The sequence below is a fragment of the Camponotus floridanus genome, unplaced genomic scaffold (assembly GCF_003227725.1).
Source record: "Camponotus floridanus strain SB8 unplaced genomic scaffold, Cflo_v7.5 scaffold22, whole genome shotgun sequence".
NCBI lineage: Eukaryota > Metazoa > Arthropoda > Insecta > Hymenoptera > Formicidae > Camponotus > Camponotus floridanus.
Genome location: NW_020229348.1, coordinates 565,587 through 591,226, shown reverse-complemented (window position 1 = coordinate 591,226; position 25,640 = coordinate 565,587). Strand labels below are relative to the sequence as shown.

At 28.8% G+C, this 25,640-nt stretch overlaps 2 protein-coding genes across 7 annotated transcripts in view; one reads left to right on the top strand and one right to left on the bottom strand.

Annotated features, from left to right (window-relative positions):
* Nucleotides 1-427: 427 nt before the first annotated feature.
* Nucleotides 428-17,546, bottom strand: LOC105254208 (androgen-induced gene 1 protein). Of its 4 annotated transcripts, none has more exons than XM_011262732.3 (5): nt 17,165-17,546; nt 14,866-15,036; nt 3,066-3,203; nt 2,096-2,313; nt 428-1,207 (listed from the first exon to the last, which is right to left on the bottom strand). In XM_011262732.3, the coding sequence occupies exons 2-5, from the start codon at nt 15,022-15,024 to the stop codon at nt 1,009-1,011; spliced, it is 714 nt and encodes a 237-aa protein (XP_011261034.1). In that variant the 5' UTR covers nt 15,025-15,036; nt 17,165-17,546; the 3' UTR covers nt 428-1,008. The 4 variants fall into 4 exon arrangements, with proteins under 4 accessions (XP_011261034.1, XP_019883977.1, XP_011261035.1 ...); XM_020028418.2 differs by lacking the exon at nt 17,165-17,546 and adding an exon at nt 6,085-6,265 and having other exon boundaries at nt 14,866-14,989; XM_011262733.3 differs by lacking the exons at nt 14,866-15,036; nt 17,165-17,546 and adding exons at nt 6,085-6,265; nt 11,179-11,461.
* The window catches only part of LOC105254207 (clavesin-2), a 27,581-nt gene continuing 14,987 nt past the window's right edge, over nt 13,047-25,640 (top strand). For 2 of the 3 annotated variants that reach the window (XM_011262730.3, XM_011262729.3), the window contains exon 1: nt 22,233-22,581. The gene's annotated coding sequence lies outside the window, so the exon portion shown is untranslated. Of the gene's footprint in view, nt 13,270-22,232; nt 22,582-25,640 lie in introns of those variants that run through there. The other variant, XM_011262731.3, reaches the window with a different exon arrangement.

Below are 25,640 nucleotides of genomic sequence, written 5' to 3'. Positions count from 1 at the left end.
CAATATATCAATATTTAGGCCATATATCACTAAGCCGCTGAATTAAATCGATATATATATATATATATATATATATATATATATATATATATCATATATATATATATTACATCAATATCGGAAAGTTGAATCTTCGTTCCATAAATTAATACTAGATCTTTCGCCGAGGCACTTTTCTCACTTGTAGCAAGAAAATATTTTTCGACGATGTTATCTTCGGATTGTGACCGGTATATTATGACAGACAGACAGACTGACAGAAAGAGAGAGAGAGAGAGGGATATTTAAGATTCCTCTTGTGTCCATTTCTCGGGCGTTTCTATGTTTTCACATCCGGTTCCAAGTTCTCTGCTACGTATTTTTTTCCTACACTCGATCACAAATATATCCGGACTTTAGATCGGGCAAGTTTGTGCTGCGTTGTATGCGCTATATCGTATACAATTATATGCGTTTATTATACACACAGTATTCTCCGTGCACCACATTAACTTTATTTGGCAGAGAAACACAATAATATAATAGATCGCTCGCTCTACGAAAGTACAAAAATAAGTATCGTCGTAGGGACGGGGGGAATATTGATATGATAGAGGTGCGTGTATCATTTTGATTCGATTGGCTCGCGTAAAATAAAAAAAAAAGAACACTTCTACGAGAAATTAGTCTCCCTTGTCCGTGATCATACATACATAGAAATGCATTGCATCTTGCACATGCGTTCGCTCACTTACATATGTTATTTCCACCGCGTGCCGGGTTAACGCGCGATCCTTACCCGTTACACCCTAAATAAATACGCGCTATTCGCATGCACATACATACACAAGACGCTAAAATTCTAAACGACACGTTTAATATTGATAAATAATATAATAATGTGCATGCTATAACGGAGGTATAGAAAAAAAATTTTCATTCTGGTTTATTCACCACCACCGCAGAGACAGCAGGCAAGAACACGAATACGATTCATCACCCGGTTAGGAATCACCCGCTTGGGCGAGGCTACTTGGATTTGGCATGAGATTTTTTATGCTTAGTGTGTTCGTTACCCCAGATGATGTTGTTCAACGTTTCTCCGACGATGTATAGAATCATGCAAAACACTAGCAGCACCGCGAAAAACAGGATCTGCAGCGGCTGTGTTAACACGTCCATCACAGGATACACCCAGATGCCGCTTTTGTAATAAATTACGTGCATCCTGAAAAATAATGCAACACATCCAGATTACACGAGTATTTAATTGTTCAAAACTTTCAGTACTATCGTTCGATACATTTAACGAGAGATGCCTTGAAAGACCTTGTGTATATACGAAGTGTTCCCTATAAGTAACGCATATCTCTAAAAGACATTTAAAAATTGACTTAAATATGCCCTTTAGACATATTTAAAATATCTTTTGGTCTTTTTGTATTGTCTGGAAAAGTACAGACAACAAAATTTTATCAAAAAAAACTGCTCATTTTTTTAAACAAAGAATATAATATCAGTCTCTGTATCTTACCTATAGGGAACATTCTATACAGGATGTTTCTTAATAAGTGTGAAAAATTTTAGAAGATGATTCTTTGTCGAAAATTAAAGGGGGTTTTTCATATAAACATTAAAAAGTTTTAAAAAATTGAATAGGGGTTGCTAGTTTCATCCCCTTATAACAATACGGGAGGCTGAAAATATATATAAAATATTAATAAATAACCTTTTTACTAGTAGAAAATATCCACCTAATTTCATTTCTTTAATTTGTTCCAAATTTGAGAAAAAAATAAAAATCTAATTTTTACCCCTATTTTTGGAGGAATGGAGTGTAGTTCCACAAGGAGGGATGTAGGAGTATATATGTTTATATGAAAAATCCCCGAAAATCTTAATTTTCGACAAAGAATCTTCTCCTAAAATTTTTCGCACTTAGTAAGAAACATCCTATATACATTTCCTCCAATTTGTTCTCTCCAGATGATTACGTATAAAGTTATTAAAGTTAAAAGTTATTAAAATATTCCAATATACTTGTATACATGTATACTTGTATACATGTTATTATACGCATTATTATAGACCGGATATGCAAATTCGTTTCACTTACCAGACTAAGTATAGGAGCATGAAGCCCACGAGTATTCCGAGACCGCGAGATCGCTTAGGATATTGTCGTGGTGCGATGACCATTTCAAACACAGTTGTTACCATAATCATCGTGTGCATTAAATGATTCAACCACCATGGAAAGTACAGGTCCAATGCTTTCGGTAATACTAATTCACGGTCCACGAACATCAACGCCCAGAAGGTCACGCCAACGAACTGCGTGACGTAGAATTGGCATTAGATTTTATCGAATGTCTTTCATTTCGATAAATAATACACTCGATAGCAAATTATATTCATAAAAAATTAACCGGTATAGAGAGCAAATTATTCATATATGCGTTTATATGAATTCCTAGATGCAAGATAAATGCATAATTATATTTATATAGAAAAGGGATAGTCAAATTATTTCTCGCTCGAAAAATGTCACAAAATTTTGAATATTTTTTCCATACCTTCTAAAATAATTAAGTTAATACAATTTTTGGTAATTTATTTTTTAAATTAAAAAAATATAATATATTTATATGTTACTATGTATTTTTATTTAGATGCCAATTAATCATAAACATTTAAAATTTAACCATAGACATAAAAATATATGTCTATATATATATCTTTATATATATCCTCATATGCTTGTGCATTAAACACAAATTATATTTGCATTATCGCAGCACATACACATATGCATTTGTAAAATTTCAAAAATATTTATTTAAAAAAAAAAATATTTTTGACGGAAATTATATTAGATGATAAAAATGATATATTTAAATTACGATTATGTGATAGATTTATTAAGTAGATTTATTAATAAATTTATTCTCAAAGATAATATTTTTCTTTTCTTCTTCATTGTTAAATAAATTGATTGATCTCCAATCTTCTGATTTTTAACGTAAATTTAATATTATAAAAAATTTGACATTTATGAAAAAAAAAAGAGATTAATTATTACTTACCATGGCGACGGGAAATCCGAGACTCGCATGGAAGTAATCTTTCAACTTTCGTGCGAAAGGCGGTTTCTTGGGGTTTATGGCATTCGTACCGTAGAAGTCGTTCAAGAGACATATTAAGAAGAATACAGCTTGAAGAATCTAGAACACAATTGACATTTCAAATTGCTCCAATTAATGAGTCAATAAATAGTTTAACGATTCCTACACAATATGACTAGAGTCATATAAATGATATAAAAATATCATTTAAAATTAATTATGTTGTCTAATTAATATTATTGGAGAGATCCCATATATAAGCGACAATATTTTTATCGTTAAAATCGATCGAAATTTATTAATAAACCGCTGAAAATTGAGCGAGTAATTGATCAAACACGAAAGTCAAACAGACATCTGTGAAAGAACTGAATAATTTTCTTTTTTACATTTTACATTTTACAAAAGATAAATAGACATCTATGGAAGAATTGAATGGTTTTTTTTTTTACTTCTTTATATTTAAAATAAGCAGACATAAATGAATGACACACATAAATGAATGACAAAGATTTCAATCACATGTAAATTGCTACTGCAAACATGTTCATCCTGTTGTTAGTATATTATTTGTATAATTGAGCACACATATATTTTAGTGTCACTGGATGTATCATTTGGATAAAAACATTTCATGAACACATATATGTATAAATCTGTAATTGTAATCATATTATTAACATACATGTTTATTATATTGTTAATATGTATACACATTGTTAATATACGTATTATACATGACTGAATTCTTTTCCATCCATCTCTTTTCTTCGCTCTGGATATTTTCTTAATTTTTAATATCTGTATATAATAAATAATTTAATTAATTTTCCTTTATATTAATTATATTGCATATTACATGTAATGGGAAGATATAAAATATGAGCTTCATTTTATTTCGTGTATTATATTATGACGAATGCAATTGTTTTTTAGCGTTTAGATATCTAGTATTGACGTCTCGAATCAAATATTGATCCGAAGATTCTCATTTTATGCTGTCTATTCTATTGCAAATCCATCACGTGTCAGTCATAAATACATGATATGCGTCGCATGCAGTTCCATCAAGTGAGGCTTTAACTCGTTAGCAGCACAAGAGGAAGTGACCTCATTATTTGCACTATCCTTGATATCAATTAAACTACTTGTACTAATTGCATCTAATAAAATTGAGATCCTGTGAAAGTAAAGAGCAAAAATTTTTCAAAGAAAAGTTTTTTTATTCATTACAATATTTTATTTCAATGCTTTTATAGCATTCTTTATTACAATAATTGCGAAAGCAAATTAAACTCATTAATCTAAAAATCTTAGATGCGACGATACGGAAATTGCTCTTCCTCATTTTGCTAAGTGAGAAGATTAATTCGAATTAAAGCGAGCTTTCGAGCGTAATTATCGATCGATTGACGTTGCACATAAGCAGTCTTGTGTGACGCGTGCCTCCTGTTGACTGCAAAATATCAAGTGGTGCTTAAACAATTGAATTTTGCTCTTTATGAGCGGCATGATAGTGGTAATTTAAGCGTGAAATGGTCGAGAGCATATCATCTCGCGCGACGATAAGTGACAAAATGCTTGAACACAATCTCGTCGAAAGTAAAATCACGCTTTTAACTCAATAGAACAAATTGAGATAAAATAGGAACTGCTCATTTACTTTTCCAGCAATATATTTTTGAAATATTCGAAATATATTATACGTATTTATTAAAAAATAAATAATTCCAATATATCTGTATACTGAATATACGTTGCATTCATTCATCCAAACGTGACAATATCTCTAAAAATTTCGACTATTCGATTTTTTTTAATTTCAACGATAATTATTTTTAATATTTTTTTCTTCCTTCTGGACTGCATGGAAACTTTTTCTCGCACAAGATGCAATAAATGAGGTTTGCATGCTTTTTTCTAGGAATAACAGAATACAATTTTTTATTAAAAAAATTTTTTATAAAAAAATAGTAGGGCCGTATTTTGAAAGAGAAACTCTTCTGCAATTGCCGATTTCACCGATAATCATAGATGAAATATCCCGTTTTCTTCGTTGTCCGACTTGAAGAATATTATATCACCGTTATTTGTGATTTTTATGCTCGCAGGTATACTAGATGGACGTGTCGGTTTTCACTATTGCATAACATGGCAATAACGATAGATTGCACGTGGTTACTAGATGTACGATCGCAGAGAATCGGTTCTTGCTAGGAATAGTAGAGTTTCTCATCAACATATAATATTACCTTATGAGATGCAGAACATAATTATTGTGAGGAAATATGTCGAACGAGCAAGAAGTTTGTACTTTTTAATAAAATAAAAACGTTCTAACAAAATAAAATCAAGTTATCTAATGATCAATTTGTCGCTGGAAACTATATATATATATATTTTCTAGAATTGTAATATATCTTACTTATATTATATTTTAAATATATTATAAATATATAAGATAAATATAAATATTATAAATATATAAGATAAATATATTATATTTTAAATATATTATAATTATATAAGATAAATATAAACATACGATCCTGAGCAAAATAAAATTTAAAGACCAAGCTGCAACGATGAGAAAATAAAATCTCGTTGCAATAAAATCTCGTTATGACAAACTTGATCAAATTTTAAATTAAATTCGGATTATTGTCGAGATCTCGTTTCATGCATCGATACATACATCATAGATTGAATCCTATCAACAATCCTAATAACAATTTCATGAAAATTCCATTATAGAGAGCATTTCTTTCTCTCGGCAATCATCACAACGAAATTTCATTGCCTGTAGCAGCAAAGAGCATCAATGCAAGGAATAAATGCAAAAACATATTTGTATCCGTGTGTACGTTGAGTATGTGTATTCTGTGTGTAACGTGCAGGTGTATCGATACCAAAGGGTAATTTCATCAATCAAAGTTGCGCACTCTCAAGTTCGTAACTGCAAAGATCGATATATACTAACCGCATCCCAGAATGTTAGAAACTTGAACTTCCCACCGAAGGCGCGATGCACCCTCGTGACATTGTATGGCACGATCGTATACGTGTAATCGTAAAAAACCGCGAAAGCGAACTGCAGGAAAGTAACCGCATGGAATCCAATTGCTAGACCCTCTCGCATCTCACGGCTGTTCGCGAGTAGTCTGAAACGTGTAATTATCTCTTTGGATTCGATGATACTCGACGATGTCATCAATCGTCAAGGAAGAGTAGGAAGCAGATACAAGTGTCCGTGCGTACATTTCTTTCGTGAAATCATCTCACTTCTCCTAATGTTAGAATCATTCGGATTGAAACTTTCAATGATAATAAGCCAGAAGAGATCTCTCATGTCTAGCAATAAAAAGAGATCGATAATATATATTCGATAAAAATTAAAATATTATTAAAATAAATTTATGTATAACTATATATAATATAATAGATATATTTACGAACTTATTAATTTATCACACATTAATATTTTTTACGCTTCTTTTGTCAAGAAAAACATCTATTAAAACTACGAACATATACTTTTGAAACATTTTTTCAGCATCTAATTTAATATCATTTTATTCTATAACGAGTTATATTTAATATTTAATATTATATAATTAATATTATATATTTAATTATATATTTAGTATATATTTAATATTATATAATTTATTATAAAATTAAAATACTCGATAATTGCATTATCTTATTTAATTTCAGCACATTTTTTTTGTATAAATTTGGCAAGAAACTTTATGGCATATGTTATATATTTTTACTTTTGCTTATAAATATATAAATTACTATGAATTGAATATATTTCAATCTATGAATGTCTATCTATTTAAAGAAAATCGAATTAGTAAATCTGTAGACAAATGTTGTATAATTAAGACAAGAAAAAAGAACTTGATCATTTTTATGTCTAATATAAACACTAAATATATTTATAACATATGCAAAAAATTAAAGATAATCATCTCGTTTTTATTTATTGTTTTATGAATAAAAATACAAATTTAGCTATTTTAAATGATCACATTAAACTTTAAATGATCACATTTGCAATAATACGTTGAATAAACAGTTATCAAGATTATACTTGCAAATTCTTACTCTCTCAACCGCATTTATCATTACTATAATGTCAGCTAATGTTGCAGCAATTATTTAACGTATATTTAACCAAGTTGTTATTTTATTTTAATACATCTTTTTTTTAGAAAATTAATATACGACAAAAGAAATTACTGTAATAATGGATGTAATGAATAATGCAATTGAGAGAACAAGAATTTAGGCAATTATTTATTAAACATAGTATCTTTTTTCGAATCTGATTATGTAAAAATTGAAAATTGAAATAAATAATAAAATAATTTTTACAAGCGCATAATGAGCTACTCATAAGTATATATTTGTTATATATTTATTATAATTTTGTTTCTTATTCTCTAAAAATTTATTCCCTGAAATATTAATGCACGCGAGAAATAAAAAAAATTAATAAAGAAAGGTAGTTGATTTACATTATTTTATTTCTCATTTGTTACTAACGATCGTTTCTTCCTTGCACTCTAATTTTAGTTTCGAAACTCTTATATACTTTTTGCAAGTGATTTATCGAAGTCGTATCGAAGTCGATGGACGCGATTTGTTATTTAATTCATTTATCGTAGAATTTTTTTACAATGTCGAAAACAAATCTTAATCTTCTTAAAGTAATGCATTTAAAGGAAATTAAAAGAATTATAAAAAAATCGTTCTGAGATGGAAAGTTACAGTTGTTTTAATAATTTCCACGTGCGTATATTATGTAAGCGAGTGTATATAGTTACATAATATATACGTAACTAAATAGCCGGCTCTAAAAAAACTTGACATGCAAACAGGTCTTAATCTGTTTTCCACTGTGAATCACAACAAAATCCTCTTTTATCCATTCATTACTATCTCCTATTAATGTTATGTATACAATTTATTTCATATATATAACTAAACAATTCACCGCGACCTTTCTTTCACGCTTATAAACATGAATAAATCATTAAAAAAAGATTGCGGAGAGAATATTGTAACCATCCGTGATTTAATGACTTAAATAGTAGGAGTTGATTTATACCGCAGATAGTATTATTCGATCCGGAAGAATTAAGTAAAGGTGAAATTTTGAATATGTCAATTAATCCAGAAAGCTAACAACTGCGGCTTTCATTTATAATATACTAAACGCGATTTCTCTCTTCCTCATTTAGTTTCACATAATTTACATAAATCAATGTCACTCAGAATTTCTTCTTCCTAATGATACTTGCACGTGCTTCAATATACAATCTCGTTTAAATAAGATTTTAAAATACATAACAATATCGGAAAATTTATTTTACATTACGTAAATAATTGATATATTCTTCTGTACAATATCGCTTTTTTAATGAATTCAAGAAAACATTTTTTTAATTTTTTTATTATTGTACCTTTTCTCGTTTGATTTCTGTCTTGTATCACTTTCCACGGAAAAAAATAAATAAAAAGTTTTGTGTTCACTTTCGACGAAGAAACGGAGTGAGAAATATTGTACCACAAAGAAACTAAAAATGTAAAACAATACTTTGGACGAGAACCAAGAAACGCGTTTTATCTTTCGCTTAAATGTTAATCGCATTATGCAATATAAAAGCACTTTGAGCAAGCGCAAAGTATATTACGACAGACTAGCATTAACCTTAATTCAGCGAAACTTTTTGATGGATCATGATTATAAAAAAAGGATATATTTATAATATTTAATAATCAAGTAAATATATAGGGGCTATGTGTGTGTGTGCGATTATTGGAAATAATATCGAAAATTAAGAGAGAGATAAAAAAAGAAAAAAACAAAGGCATAACAGATATTAAAAGCAATTTAATGCCAATATATCAAATTATAAAAATAACAAGAAAAAAAATAGTTCAAAATCTCCGGGGAAAATCGTTCAAAATTTTTTTTTTTTAGGCATATTAGCTGAAATCTCATTTAACGATTCTACTTAAAGTTCAAAATCTTCGATATATATAAATTCAACTAACACCTAATATTCGCCTTATATTTTTACTGGGTCATTGGGGCTCACCTATTTGTAGGTTTTTGTTTTAACCGTGTTGCCGAAGCGTGAAATTAATAGAGCATTTCCCTTTCACAAATTTCATATGGAATGTGGAGCGCTTAAAAGAAATATTAGGTGACCCGTTATTAGTTATTAAGTTACATAATTCACTTTGCGCGAAAGAGCGATTTTTTAGTTCACGGATTGCGAATCTGGAGCAATGCGATTACCCTCTCGAGATGGCATTTACTCTGTGATCGTCGATACATTGTTATCCGATATTTGTTTTATTTCTGTTATACCTTTGTGAATGCACGTACTGTCGATTAAAAGTTGTCAACTTGTGGTGTTGCTGTCTATCAGAGAGTATATCAGTTAAAAAGCAAGTTGCAAATAATTGCGAATAAGTTATAGATGGGAAAAATGAAGAATCATATAAAAGAATGCAAAAAAATTTTTAAATAAACGGAACAAGAATTCCTATGTATCAAAGAAACGATCTATTACAATTATGTAAAAAAATATAAAAATACAAATAAAAACATTAGGATTGTTACAACTGGAAATAAGCATAATAAAGGTTATTTACAATAATATAAAATGTATAAAAGTATATTAATGACAAAGATGACAGCGTTTTGTGTTATATGTACAGAAAATATGATCTAAGTCCTTTACTAAATCCTTTTCTACAAAGAAGAAAAACTTTAATAACTGCATTGCAACTTGTATTATTATATTTATTTTGCGATAAAATTGAACCGCCTTGAAGTGTCAACCTTGAATTTAAAAAATGAAAATTATCGATAGATAATGTATAAATTCACAAACATTAACTATGCGAATTTTTATTTTTTCAAATAACTACTATCATATAATAAATTGTGTAGTTCTTCTTTTTTACTTTAATTAACTAAAAAATATATCTTTTTGTGTTATTCCTATTTAATTTTTTTTTCTAGCGCAAAGAATTAAAACCTAAAAGATATGTGAAATTTACAATTGTATGTCAAACACGCAACGCAATGATGATATACAATAATTGATTATGTTTCGAGGTCTTCTGATGTAATGAATAATGTTTAAATTTTCTCTCCTATCTTTCTTTTTTTCTACATATCAATACATGGATGATATTACTTCATACATTTTTTACAAATAATTAAATTAATTAATACCATAATTGCTTTGAAAATAAAATATAACAACGAAATTAAACGTTGAAATAAGGAAGCAATCACTACACGTAACTGAAACAATCGAATTCGAATTTTAGAGCGGATTTTAAAACGCGAGAGAAAAAGGGAAACGGAACGAAACTTTCAAATATTTTTCCCATCATCCGCAAAGATTGCGGATACTCGAGTAAACTTTACGGGGCAATTTCCCGTCGTGTTTTATCCACTTGACCTGTTCCTCAGGTAGAAAGGATTTTCGCGCTAGTTTCTCGGCTACGCGTCACGTGTGGTACTACGTCGCGTCGTAGTGCGGGCGGCCGAGTTCCGGCGACACCCGCCCACGCGTTACGACTCGGCGACGCCACGCCGGAGAATCGGTGCTCGAGAATCGAGCGGGCGAATTCGGACAATGCTACCGGATGCCGCGGCGTGTTCGCGTTGTACCCTTAACCTCCACCCCCGTCGTCTCGACCGGAAGTCGCGACGTAACTCAATTTTCCGCAAAAATCACGGGAAAATCGTTCCGCGTCGTGAGAAACGTGGAGATTATTTTTGCGTGTAACATATACCTGCCGGAGTCTGAAACTCATTGACGTGAATTGCACGATACACTTTGCCTGCCGCGTATATACGCTTGGGGGAAAAAAAACGGCCGAATTTTCCGCGTCTATCGTCGTCCATCGACACGACCGTATCTCGCAAGAAGGAGAGAGAAACCGACGGAAAAAGAGAGAGAGAGAGAGAGAGAGCCTTATTTTTAATCGGCTTACGGCCGTCTCGACCTCGACATGCCGATCGATCTACCCTTACTTGGTGCGGAAAACGCGCGCTTCGATTCTTGAAGCGGCCGATACCGTAGCTGTCTTTCTATTTTCTTTCTTTTCTTTTTTTTCCCAAAGCGCGAGATTCTGTCAGGCTTCACGTGGTCAGCTGCACGAAAACACTCCCCGAGGCACTTGTGTCGGCGGTTCGCGACTTACTGACGGATAATGGAGTAAAATAGCGGGAGAGGGAAGGGAGAAAAGACCGCAGCGTGCGTGCGTTTGGCACTGGTTCATGCGGCCGCGTTCAGAAACGAAAATGATGGAAGGGAGAACATCCCCAGTGATGGATTTAGGTGTCCCGGGTACCCTACACTCCACTCTCGCCTTCTACGAGGCTGGAGTCTATCTTGAGCATCCTTGCGCTATAAATAAGCTCGATTAAAAATTGTTCAGCTTTTTATCAAAAGAGATATTAATATCGCAAATTAAAGTAATAAGTGGCCCGATTATATAGACTTATAGACTCATTGTTGATTAAATATTGATTTTGTCCATCTCCACCGTTATTTACAGACCTTGAGCGGATATCTTCTTCGAATGTAGGAGTGTCTTTTCAATCTATTGGAGTTTTTGTAGTTTTTTTTCTTTTTTTTTTAATAATTTTTATATTTCTTCTTCATCTTTTTAGTTTGAATATTTAAAAATATAAGACAAATTTTTCCTTATAGCATATGAAAAATTTATTGTACTTGTCATTAGGTCATCTTGTAGTCTGTTTCTGAGAGACTTAGAAGAGGAAAACAGAGGTAAAGAGAGAAAGAGCTCAATTTATCATTCAGAACAAAGTCTACGTCTCGACTTTCTATAGACTTTTAGAGACTTAAAATTGTACAAAATTGTTAAATTGTAAAGAAGATATGTGTGTGTGTGTGTGTGTGTGATTTTCTATCACTAACAAAAAATTTGAAACATAATACAATCTCATCGCACGCGACTTAACTTCAAATAATGAAAGCGATTATACATATATATAACGTATACTATAATGTGTTTTATATAACAACTTAATGTTTTATAGTAGTTTTATATAATACTTATTAATTAACTTATAATCTATAATAAAAACTTTCTCCTTTTCCATCAATAACTAATTGAAATTTATTACAATTTTATTACATTATATTAATGTTTTCAACATCGTACTATCATATTTGCGTAAATTTATCAATATCATTAAAATAAATTTAATTTGCAATTTATTTAAGCGCGTAAATGTGTATCATTTAACAGCATTTAATGATGATTTGAGATTAGTTGATAAGAATAATTCAATCTTTTCGATATCTTTTATGAGAAATATTTTCTCTGTTATTTATCATTAATTTATTTAAAAGCGATACAATATTTTGCGTACATACATCTACACGTACCTCGTATTGTGTTCAATGTTTTATGTCAAGGACACGGTGTTTGTGCGGCTTACCTTGTCATTCACGTGCTGACACTAAGATGGGAAGGACGTAATATACGTATGTCGTCGTATTATCTTTTGAAACGCGATCGTAACAAATATTACTCGGATTTATTTTCTCAAACTACTGCAATAGTTGTTATAAATCTGCGCGATTAATTAATTCGCAATTATTATTACGTATTAACCAGTTTCATTAATTCGATTCGACTCGTATCGCGTAATATTACCAAGGTTACTCTCGAATCGTGTTATGTATAAAATATGTTAATCGATTCCAAATAAATAACGTTATGATGTAACTGATAAGCCGTATAATCATCTGCATTTTAATCTCGCTTTTTAACCAAGTAATAAACTTTCGTTATTTATATCAGTGATTTTATAATAATATAATAATCGTTTTGAAATAAAAACGTTAACCATTTAATATTAGTATAGCGGATTTGTTTTCGCGTTCATTCTCCGATGTATTACCATATAATAAAACGCGCGTTTTGTGTGATTAATGTTGGAAATGCCATGTAAAGTGTCGTGCAATCATCGCGAGTCTAGTGATTAATGCAAAGATGATCGTACCATATTTTCCCAAGTGTTAGTGTCACGAAGAGAAAAACAAACAAGAAAACAAGAGATGGTCTTGGGCAATAGTGGAGCAGCTATAAGGTAAATAGTTTATGAATTATTTATTTGTTAGTTATAATATTAATTATTTTCTCGTTTTTTTCGATTTATTTGAAAAAAATGTTAGATTGTATATATATATATATATATATAATATTTTCTAGATTTTATTAGAAAACTCTTAAAATATCTATAATAAATAAAATAATTACATTAATTAATTTGTAAATAGATATGTAAATAAAAAATAAATAAAAATTTAATTCTTATATAACTAACCTAAACAATTAAATCTTAAATGTATAAAATATTTAAGATTTAATTATTTAGGTTAGTTATATAAGAATTAAATTTTATTTTTTATTTGTTATGTTTTTCAAAAGTTTATATTTAAAAAAAAACTTTTTTTGATAATATTATAATTTATTTCATTAAATATCTGGAACATTTGAAAAAACAAGAAATAAATGAAAAAATTCATAGCGCGTAATAATTAATTTTTCAAATATTAATTATTTTTTAATTGATGAATTGTTTTTCATATATTTGTAACGCAATTTTATATTTTTTATTTTATATATTATAATTTCTGTCGTTGCGCGTCGTGCGGTTAGTAATAAATTATTTTTTAATCTCGAGCTAAAGCAGATTTCTAAAAATTGCAACAAATATATTTATGTACACATACATACACTCGCCTGCACATGAGTGTACGTCACGAACAGAACTCAACGATGATCGATTCAAGGATTAATTAAACAACATTTGGTAGAATTGATATGGGAACCTATTCACAGGCTCGTTTGACTCAATTTCCATTTCAATCTCTAATCGATCAATTTGAATAGGAATTGATCTCTAACCTTGATAGGTAAATCTCGTTTAAATCTCTGTCATAAATAAGATTTTCATAACTCAGAAATAAAATTTTCAATCAAATTAAAAATATGCTTTTAAAATTAAGTAATTTGTAGAAAGTTCAAGGAAATATATTTTGTATATTTAGTTACATTTAATTGAAATATCTCTTAATTTATGTAATGAGGTAATTCCTAATAATATTGAATATTTTTTATTTTAATATGTATATACATACATATATATATATATATATATATATATATATATATATATACACATATTTTTTTCTGAGATAAGATATATTTTCAGACAGAACTGAATTTAAATTTTTCATAAAATATAATTTGTTTAAAAAAATTGCAAAAAACTCCAAAATAAAAATCATGCTTATGAACAATTATTGCAACATGAATTGGATATTTGGATATTGGATATTTGTAAATTATCTATTATCGTTGTGTAAAAACATCTTCTTTCTCCTCTTCGCTTTAATTTATGTATATTAAATATACAAAAAATTGCAAATATTAGCATATCCTGAATTTTTAGCATATCCTAGAATTAAAATTCTAAATTCGAAATGAAGACATTTATTTTTAGTACAAAAAATTATTTACAGCACAAGAAATATATTTGTATATATTAATACTTCTCTATATATACTTCTCTATAATTACTTCTATACATTTTATATCTTATACATCTTATACAGTTTTTTATCTATACAAGAAAAAAGAAAGAGAATTCTTTTATAATTAAAAAAGATATACGACTTACCACATCCCACATCGTTAAGTACTTCAATTGACCAGGATCGAACTTTTCAAATTTTGCTGCCACCATAGGAATGTGTAATATGTTGAAGGCATAGTATAGAGTGAAACCGTAAAGTATTAGACTGATCAAATGGACTAGAGTGTTTAAAACAGGCGCCATCCTGATAAAGTTCTGTCAAATTTAATAAATATGAAAAATTAATAAAATGTAATAGCGATAACTATATGCATTGTATTATCATTATAGCATCAATACTATATGATAAAAAGTTAGTAATAAAATGATATAATATCGATATTATGGATGCATAAAATTATATAATACCGACATACATGTATGTCATATTAGAATTTAATCGATTTTATCGATTATTATATAAAAATACCGATATATAATCGATATCAATTTTGATCTCTGTGTATAATAAAATAATCAGAAAACAAAGATAATTTTTTTGTTACTTTGCTAATTATTGAATAATTTATTTTTCTAAGTCAGTATAATAAAATTTATGCATCATTAATATTCATAATTCGGCATATCTTATTGCGCGCTCATATTAACTTTGCTCAGTGTGGATATAGCTTAGGATAGCAACTTTTTTAACGATGATATCATGTATAAATCCATTACGATTGATAAGTTTATCGATAAATCAATTATCTTTTTCAAGCAATCTTTATAACAATCTTTTAATGAAATATATAAAATAAATAATTTTATTTAATGTTTTGCTAATAATTATGGATATTCATTTAATGTTTTGCTAATAATTATGGATATTCATATATAAGAGATTCATTTATCATTATTACATGTAATAATTTATTAGCTAATTACTTTTGATAAATTGGATTTAATTTTGAAAACATTTTTATTGACGTTATATATCTAAGATATAGCTAAAACATTCATATTTTAGCAACATTAAAAGATAACGATAAAATTTACATTAAACATACATTAACGGTTAAATTAATTAATTTATGTGACTATACTTCATGTGAAACTATTAAAATCTTGAAGCAGTAAAATATGTAGCTAATAAATTATATCCTAATAATTAAAAAATAAAAGAATGAACAGTTATATTATTTATCCTCACGCTATTAAACTTAATTAATGTCAAATTTTGCAAAACTGAGATCATTTCATATTTAATGCAAAACATCAATATTTGATATTTAGAATTTTTATGCAACTAAACCTTGAAAGAAATTTTGATTGATCATAAATGCATGATTGATTATAAATGCAGCATGTAAATATTCCACAAAAAAAATTAATTATGTATACACTTGTAGTAAATCGTGACTGCAAATAAATCGTAAGTGCAAATCAATCGTGACTTCAGTGTAAAAACTAATGTATAATTCATCATTTGTATAATTCTGTGTGTGTAACAAATCATATTGTACAATTTATCCGCAAATCAAGCAAAGAACAAACTTGTATTACGTTTGCCATTTCAATTCTAATTAATATAACATTGTACAGATTAGAAAATTATTTTAAAAATAATTTTAGTCCAAATTTATATATATATATATATATATCAGTCATATTGAGATGCATTTTTAATCCTATTTTGTGAACGCAACATTTTTAAACGTTGGGAAAAAGCGATTTGTATAAAATCTTTTTCTCGTGCACATTTACAGCGTAGCGAAAATAAATTATGTGTACACAATATGATTGCCGATTGAAGATTTTGATTGTAATAATTAAATTTGCATTTTAATCACTTAATAATTACATAAAGAACAAGATCTGCGATCCGTTACGTAAATGGCAAAATCTTATTGTGATACAAGTATATATCATTTTAATAATACTTCATGATAATAAGCCAATATCATATTCTCTTCACTATTTAGATATCAAATATGATGATTCATCGTTTATTATTAGTCTTGCTTATTTTATAAAAATATGCTAAATCGTTTTTACTTATTACAAAATTTTTACAAACAATTTTTACAAACAATTTTATTGCAAAATCTTATATAAATATAATAAATTATCTAACAATAAGACATTCAATAGATATTTAATAGACGTTTATTAAACGTCTTATCCGACTTGTCTTTTCTCACTGGGATGGGCCAGGAAAATGTGACAAAATTAAATAGAATGATCAATACTTTTATAGTTATCAATATTAAAAATTTTGTGCCGAAGAAGATTATTATATATTAATATATGCATATAAATATATAATTATAATTTCGTATTGAAACGAGAAAGAACAAAAGTTTTTAAACACGATTCGTCCGTTATTAAACATAGTTTGATTTACCTTGTTACTCTGTTGTTGATGATTATTGTCAAGTCACGCAATGACTGAGAGTGTTATCCGCATTCGCAGTGATTACAATCCAACACCGACTGTTCGCAGTCAACTGATATACTGGCACATTTAATATTAAAACTTTAGTAGCACACACACTATCGACATAAAAAAGTTTATATCTGCATACACATATATGTAATTATCGAGATGACTGCGCGTTAATATTGCATTCGTGTGCGATTTATTGGTCATGGGTCGCGCGAAATACTTCACTTGGTTACAACGTCTCGCGATAACTGCGACGATTTTATCGGTAGATGATGATGGTGATGATGACGACGCGACGATATGCACGTGAATGCAGACCGAGAATCACGGTCGCGGGAACTATGCCTGCATTGCTTTAACGAACGAATATCAAGGCTAACAAGAATCATCTTTCCATTGCTTTTAAGTTTGGGTGGGAGAAGCGCAGCGTACATTGACTATAGAACTTGAAACGCGAATTCAAATGTGCGTGTGTAGGAATTTTTTTGAAAAAAGCCGCAAAACGAATATTGAAGAGATTTTTTAAGAATTTTTAGACATGATATATACTCCTGAACAAAATTAACGCATAATTTTTTCTTCACTTTTTCTTTAAAAGCTGATATTTAAATTTTAACGAAAAAATTTAAAGAAAAAGTGAACAAAAATTATGCGTTAATTTTGTCCAGTATATAAAATACTATTGGAAAAATTTTTGAGTTTGCAGAAGTAAAAATAGACATTTAGAGAGAAGGAAGGATAAATATGTATTAAAGAGGATAAAGAACTTTGGATAGATTTCTAAATATATTATATAAAGTAATTAAAATAGAAAAAAAATAATTTAATGTTGTAAAATATAACATTCTAAAGCAATATATAATGATGATATAATGAAATTACTAAATTTTTTAAAATTCTTGACACATGATATGAAAGGTCAGTATTATCATAAATTCTTGATATCTTTGCTCCCGGATACAACGGTAGATAATTTTTTTATCAAAAAACATTTACATAATCTGAAGATTCTTTAAAAACTTTGCATAATATATAATAAACTTTTTGTGTGCAATGGACATTATTGATTATTTGTTTTTTTTTTAGACATTATTAATCATACTTAATAATACTTAATAAAGTAAGACATACTTAATAAAGTAATGACATACTTAATAAAGTAAGACATACTTAATAAAAAAAGTAAAGACATACCCATACGGCACAGAAATATTGCAGCAACATTGCAGACATATTTCTTTGCAAGATTGTAACATTGCAGAAAGGTTGCAAAATGTTGCTGCAACATTGCTGCAATATTGCAGCAACGGTAAAATGTCCGCTTGTAGAAATATTGCAATGTAATATTGTAGCAATGTTACGGTGAAATGTATTTGTAATATTAAAACGCGTTTTGCTACAAATGCAGACACGTTTTAAATTTAACAAATAAACTTTGAAAATATAAAAAAAAATGTTTTAGAAAGATAGGAAAAAATGCCTTTAAAAAAACATCTATTAGTGTTTTTATTAGATGTTTCTTAAATATTTATCTCAATAATATTACATACAATTATTTTACATACATTCGACATCAGAATATTTTAATACGTGCAATAAATGAATTATTTCCTATTTACCCATTCAATTAAGAAAAATCTGTTTAATATTCTGAAACCCAATGAAGGATCCAGATTATTAAACAAATTATTTGTTTAATAATCTGGATCCCTCATTAGGATTCAGAATATTAAGTAAATCAAGTCTGTTTATTGCCAGAAATTAAACTGGCACAAGACAAGAAATATAATTACTACATTAATCTTTTGTAGACATTATATCCATCTTAGATGAATTCAAATACGAGTTAGTTAAATTGGGTGTCGCGTAGCGGCAAGTAAAGAAACACATGTTATACATTTTCGCTATGTTAAAACGTTGCTGCAACATTGTCAAAGTAATATTACAAAATAATGTCTCTGCATTATTGCTGCAACATTACACTGCAGTGAGCAATATTGTAACATTGCAGCAACGTTGCAGCAAGCTTCTGTGCTATATGGGTACTTAATAAAGTAAGACATACTTAATAAAGTAATGTAAAATATTACTTTAGGAATGTATTTTATTGTTATATATATAATATATATATATATATATATATATATATATATAAATATGATGGAATTTTTGATAAACAAAAGATTTTAAATATGTTAAACATTTAAATGTGTTTTGAAGAATTTACAAGAGGGAGAATGAAGGTATATAGCTAAATAAATTGAAAAAAAAATTATTTGTGGTTATATCTTTTCTCAGAAAATATATTTTCAAGATATCTTATAAAATCATAAGTTAAAGTTATCAAAATTAATGAAATTAATGAAAATATTATTAACTGTTAATAATATTTATACAATATTTTAGGAATATTGTGTCTTATAGGGATAATGGTTTAAGTGAAGATAAATGCAAACTGACAACAAAATGTGAATATACTAAATTATAATTTCATATAAATTATTATTACGAAATTTTTATTTGCAAATTAAATATTGATCAAAATAGTAATAATAGTAATAATAGTAATATGTAATTTTTTTACATAGAATTTAAATTTTTAACAACTTTTTTTTATTGTGTAGTATTATATTATTCTCTAAAGTAATTGATATTTTATAAATATGATAGAATATTTAATTTTTAATAAAAAACATTTGAAACATGTTAAATATAAATGTGTTTTAAGTGTTTTTAAAAATTTAAAAGAGAGAATTGTCTTCTTTTAATTTTTTCTTGATTAAATTAGAACATTTTCTTTTTCATAGTACATTATGACTTATTATTATTATTATTATTATTATTATTATATAATAGAGATGTTTACGTGATGCTGTTATTATAGATGATAAAACAGTAATTGTTAAATTGAAATACTATATATCTGCAGTCGATAATGCCAGCGTTCTATAATTATCTTCATGCTTATTGATTATTTCAAAAAAAGAAAAGGAAGCACATTGACAAGGAGTAGATATTTCCTTTGATTAATAATGATATGCTTGTGAATTCTGTGAATAAAAATGACTTAACAAAATTTTCTATGAAAGATTAATATAAATACTAATATAAAGACTAATATAATAAAAAGCAAATTTTACATTCGTATTCCTATTGTGGCTATTTTTGGTTTCAATATTTTATAATATTATTTAAAATTAATAATCAAGTATATTAGTAATTTATACAGGGTGATTCGAAAGGTCAGGTCAACCAACTAGGAGATGAAAGAGGAGTTTGAGTAGAATAAATAATGTAAATAAACTTTTTTGATATTCGCTATAGTTTAGTAAGTAATTGCACTTTATATGAATGTATAGAAAATATGTGTGTGTTATATTTTAACTACAAAATAAACAATACATTGCATGACCCATAATGTTTTTTTGCGTTCATTAAAGCAGGTGTTCAAAATGCTGTCCTCTATTACGCAAGCATAATTCAGCTGCAGCGGCATTGCCATCACAAAGTCCATACAGATAATGCATATCGCGATATTCCTCGTTGCTAAACATGTTCAATTTTTGATCACGGTGTAATTTTCTGTGTATAAGAATTTGGTTATCCAATTCTCTTCTTTATTTGCTTGTTATAACTTGTCTTCTTTATTGCTAGTTGAATACTGTCGTCTTTTAAGCGAAACATGGATTTACTAAATCATAGCGAGTACAAAAAAAGACATTTTTTAATGAAGTTTTTGCTCAGAGTACGTTTTTTAGATTGTTTACGTTGAGTGCGTAATGTTGTGATCTAATTGTTTGCCGCATTCGTACTCTGTTCATACTTGCTGTGTCATTATCAGTGAAAACGCTATTAAAGGTCATACAAATTCTACTATGTAATACGTTACACAGAGGAAAAATATTTAAATTATTGAAGGAGTTTTACGCTTTTTGTACACATAAAGTGCAATATTTACTAAATTATAGCGAATATCAAAAAAGTTTATTTACATTATTTATTCTACTCAAACTCCTTTTTCATCTCCTAGTTTGACCTGACCTTACGAATCATCCTGTATATAAAATTTTTGATTGATTGAAATTACGATAAATAATAGTTCTAAATAAAAAATTGGATATACATATATATGTGTGTGTGTGTGTGTGTGTATATATATATATATATATATATATATATATATAATTATATAAAAAATTTAATTATATTTTGATCAATTACATGTAAAATGTATATAAAATCCGACTTTACAATTTAAAATTAGATTTAGGTAATTATAATTGTAACTATCTAAAGTACGGTGCAACGATTTCTATTACTAATCATATTCGAATTTCTATATATATATTTGAATCTTTTTTTTCATTTTTAAAATTATTATTTTTCTATTTTTAGTAAATCAAATTTTAAATTCCTAATATTTTGATAATAATTTTTGAATATTGCGATATATTGCAATATATATTGTAATATAATGCAATATATTGTAATATATTACAATATTATTCAAAATTAATATTGCAATATATTTAAATGCCAAAGATAGCTATTATAATAAGAATACGAGCGCATAATTTGCTTTCTAATCTTGTCTGAGAAATTTCGTTTGAATCAAATCTCTTTTTTATACACAGAATTCGTAGATGCATCGTTATTCAATCGGAAATAAAAGATTTGTTCTTTTATCAGGTACCGGATGATATTAATATTTAATTGCCTGATTTATCTTTCTGTCGCGCGACACTCGAAAGAATTATTCATTAACCTGTTATCTACCAGAAAAGAATGCGCGAATATCTGACCATGGTATAAATTTAAACTTTCGAGACTTTCATTTTTTCACTCATAACTATGTAATGTCGTAATAAATCAACGTAAGATTTATGCTCGACGTACCCAATGTTGACGTGAAAACGTCGGTAAAATCGAACGCGTGACGTAACATTCTTCGACCGAGCCATCGAGGATAATTTACGCGGCCATTTCGCTTCGTCGTTCGCCAAGCTAGTGACGGCCCTGGATCGGACGGTCAGTTCGTCGCCGTATTCATCGAGCGGCGCCTACGCCTCGTCGGTGCCGGTTGGCCCTGTGTCACGCATGTGTCACGTCTCACGCCGTGCTCGCCATATTTCGAATCGCCAGTTTCGCGCCGGACGTTTCGAGCGGCGTTTCGGCTCCTCGCGTTCGACGCGCGCGTTTGACAGTCGAAGTACGTGGATCGGTTCGCGCGCAAAATTCGGCGATGCGTCGCCGATAACCGTGAAAAATCGAGTTCCACGATCGATCAACAGTCCCTGGATCGTCGTTGTTGCGGAATATCTCGCACGATTCTTTAAAACCGTTCTCCAAGACCGTTCGTAGGAGCCGGATGCAAGGTAAGAGAGTCTTTGTCTCGAAACGTCAAGTTGTGCAACTGAATACTTTTGTAATAAACCTTTTGTTATTATTATTCATGCGATTCTAATGACTCACTCGTAAACTTTTTTGCATAAATATGCATAATTTTTTCCGTTCGAAAGCGTACAAGATATCGCAAATATTTCGACGATAAATATTTAGAATAATTTATTTTCATTAGCGGAAGTTTTACGACGCCATTTCTTGCTCCGTTTGTCTTATTCGATTAGCTTAATTTATCCGCGATGAAAGTGGAGTAACAGTACGTGCAAAACACTCCTTATATTTTATATAATGGCGCGATGTAGAATTTATTTTACTCTATAATGCGCATGGTGGAATTAGACAAGATTAGTGAAAGTGTGCACCGCAAAGGTATTTGCCTATATTATAGGAATGTTACTTAACAAACGTATTGACAATACTTGCGGAAGGTTTGCAGCTACGAAGACAATGCACGTCTTTTGTCCTCTTTTTCGCAAACAACTGCGTACGCAGGCTATGGATCCATAAAGGGATATCCTCTTCTTTCTAAATGTTTTTTTTGCTCAACCCTTTTTGTAGGCCCTTCTTTTTCAGATCCAGGTGCCCTCGTGTAAAAGATGGTCAGATATTCGCGAAAGCGAAAGAACAAATGGGTGCCAGGCAACGCGAAAATCGATCGATGAGTAATATCGTCTTCTTATCGGCATTTATTAAATGGCACCTGTTAACTTTATAATTTCTTATGAGTGATAACTTGGTTTGTGTGTGCGAAACAAGGCGTAGTTTATTTAACATAGCTATTGATAGCCTCGAATATTTCGCAAAAATAGATTTAAGAAAAAGAAATATCTCGAGTGTATTCGTAGACAATATTATTTATATCGTTTGATCAATTTGTTTGAGTTATACAGAGAGGAATATTCAATCCTGTTTTAAGGATTCTTGTTAAATACGATATAATTTTTGTTTTAAAATTTTCATAAAGTTATCTCCTCTTATGACTTATAGCAATTATTGTTTATCTGACATTTGCAATCTGATATTTCGTATTAAAAAGTATAATTAATATTAGATATATTAATATTAAATATTTCGTATTAAAAAGTATAGTTAATATTAAATATATAATATTAATATTACATATAAATATATTAATATTAAATGTAATTAAAATATATAATGTACATTTCTCATGTTTCATAAATGATGTATAATCGCATCTAAATTTTTAGAATTTGGTCTCTATTTTATTTCCAATTTTGCATATACCTGTGCAGATAAAATTCTACATCTAAAATATTCTTCAAAGTATCTAACATTTTATGTGTAATGCTCGGACAAATGTAATTAATGAGCCGCATAGATGGATAGAACATTCCTTTTTATATGTCAGTTATTAAACTTTTTATGGATGGATATTACGATGGGCTCTCGCTGTACATGTTAAGAAAACGGGTAATGTCTCTCTTATTGCTGCCATACATCGCGTTTCTACCGTTACATTACGCAACTTCTTCCTTGGACGCGTAACATGTACATATATGTATGTATGTATATACGTACGTACGTATGCATGTATGTACTCTTGCATCGTCAGTTGCACAAACGAAAGCGCATTTCAGACAATGTATGTATGTAAAAGAAGAAAAATGTTTACGCGAGATAATTTTTGTACAAAATTATATAATTACTGAAATTATGGGGACAGTAAATATCGCTGTTTACTGCTTATTTTGCGTAATAAATGCGTGCGATTCTGTTTCTTTTAAATACTTTACATATCTTCGGTCTCTTATCTCTAATTTGCGCGTCTCTCAACGTCAATGTTATGATATATAATATATATAATTATATGCAACACAACATCGATATATAATTATATGCAACAACATTAGTCGCAATCTTTCGAGATAATACAATGAATGATGTAGAGAAAAAGTTTTGCAACTGATGACTCGCATAAATTAACTTACGTTGAATCATACGTGTTAGGTATTGGAAGACATCGCGTGTGCAGTTTCATTCTTGCAGTAAGACTAAAAACGCGCTTTAATGCTATATATTTTTATTTTTATTTATTATTTTTATTTATTATTTTATAAGAAACAAAAAAAGAAGAGAAATAAATAAATGACAGTCGTTAATTCATTTTTGGATGTGTGCGCATTATAATAAATGTCTGCAAAATATCACGGACCGCGCAATCGTTCAACTGTTGCCAAAGGCAAACTAAAAATCAAAGTACAAAATATAGTTTGTTGTTTTATAGCACGAAACAGATTTACGAATGTTGGTTCGTTTTATGCGACGTTTTTAACATCACATCCGTTCTTTATTAGCGGCCGTTCTTTATTAGCGTCGCTTAGTTTGCGACGACGTATGTAAAGAAATGCGTCGCATACTCGTGAAAAATCGTATCAAGCTTTTGTGTTTCTAGGGTTACCGAGCGCTTCCGCGTTGCCATTGTTCGATTAAAAAAACCAGATGACGGACATCTGATAATTTTTTATGCGTCTTTATAGATCGGGCAATGACGATAAATGTTGATGACACACATTGTAGCGGAACGTGCGAATATTATTCATGAAATATTTTATATGCAACATGGGATGAATTTGAAAAAAGATTTTCTATGTATTTAAATAATTACATATGATTTTCGAGTTAGCTTTTACACCTCTCATATTATTATTTGTATAATTCAACGAGTATCAATAATTATTTGATTAATTATTGAAATTATTATAAAATTATTCTCGCAGATATGTTATTTTTATTATCTATGTCTGACTTATTCATATTACAATTTTAAATTAAATTTAATATTAATTATACTTTATATTATTATAATTATAATATAAATTATACTTTGTGTTATTTTTAATAATATAAATTATACTTCGTATTATTTTTAATAAAATTTTTTGAGCCTTTATTTAATATTAAATTTAATATTAAAATTTCGATAAAATGAGACAATAATAATTGTTTGAAGCGTATGTCAATTTTATCTGTGAGTCATCAGTTGCAAAATCTCTCCTTTTTTGTATCA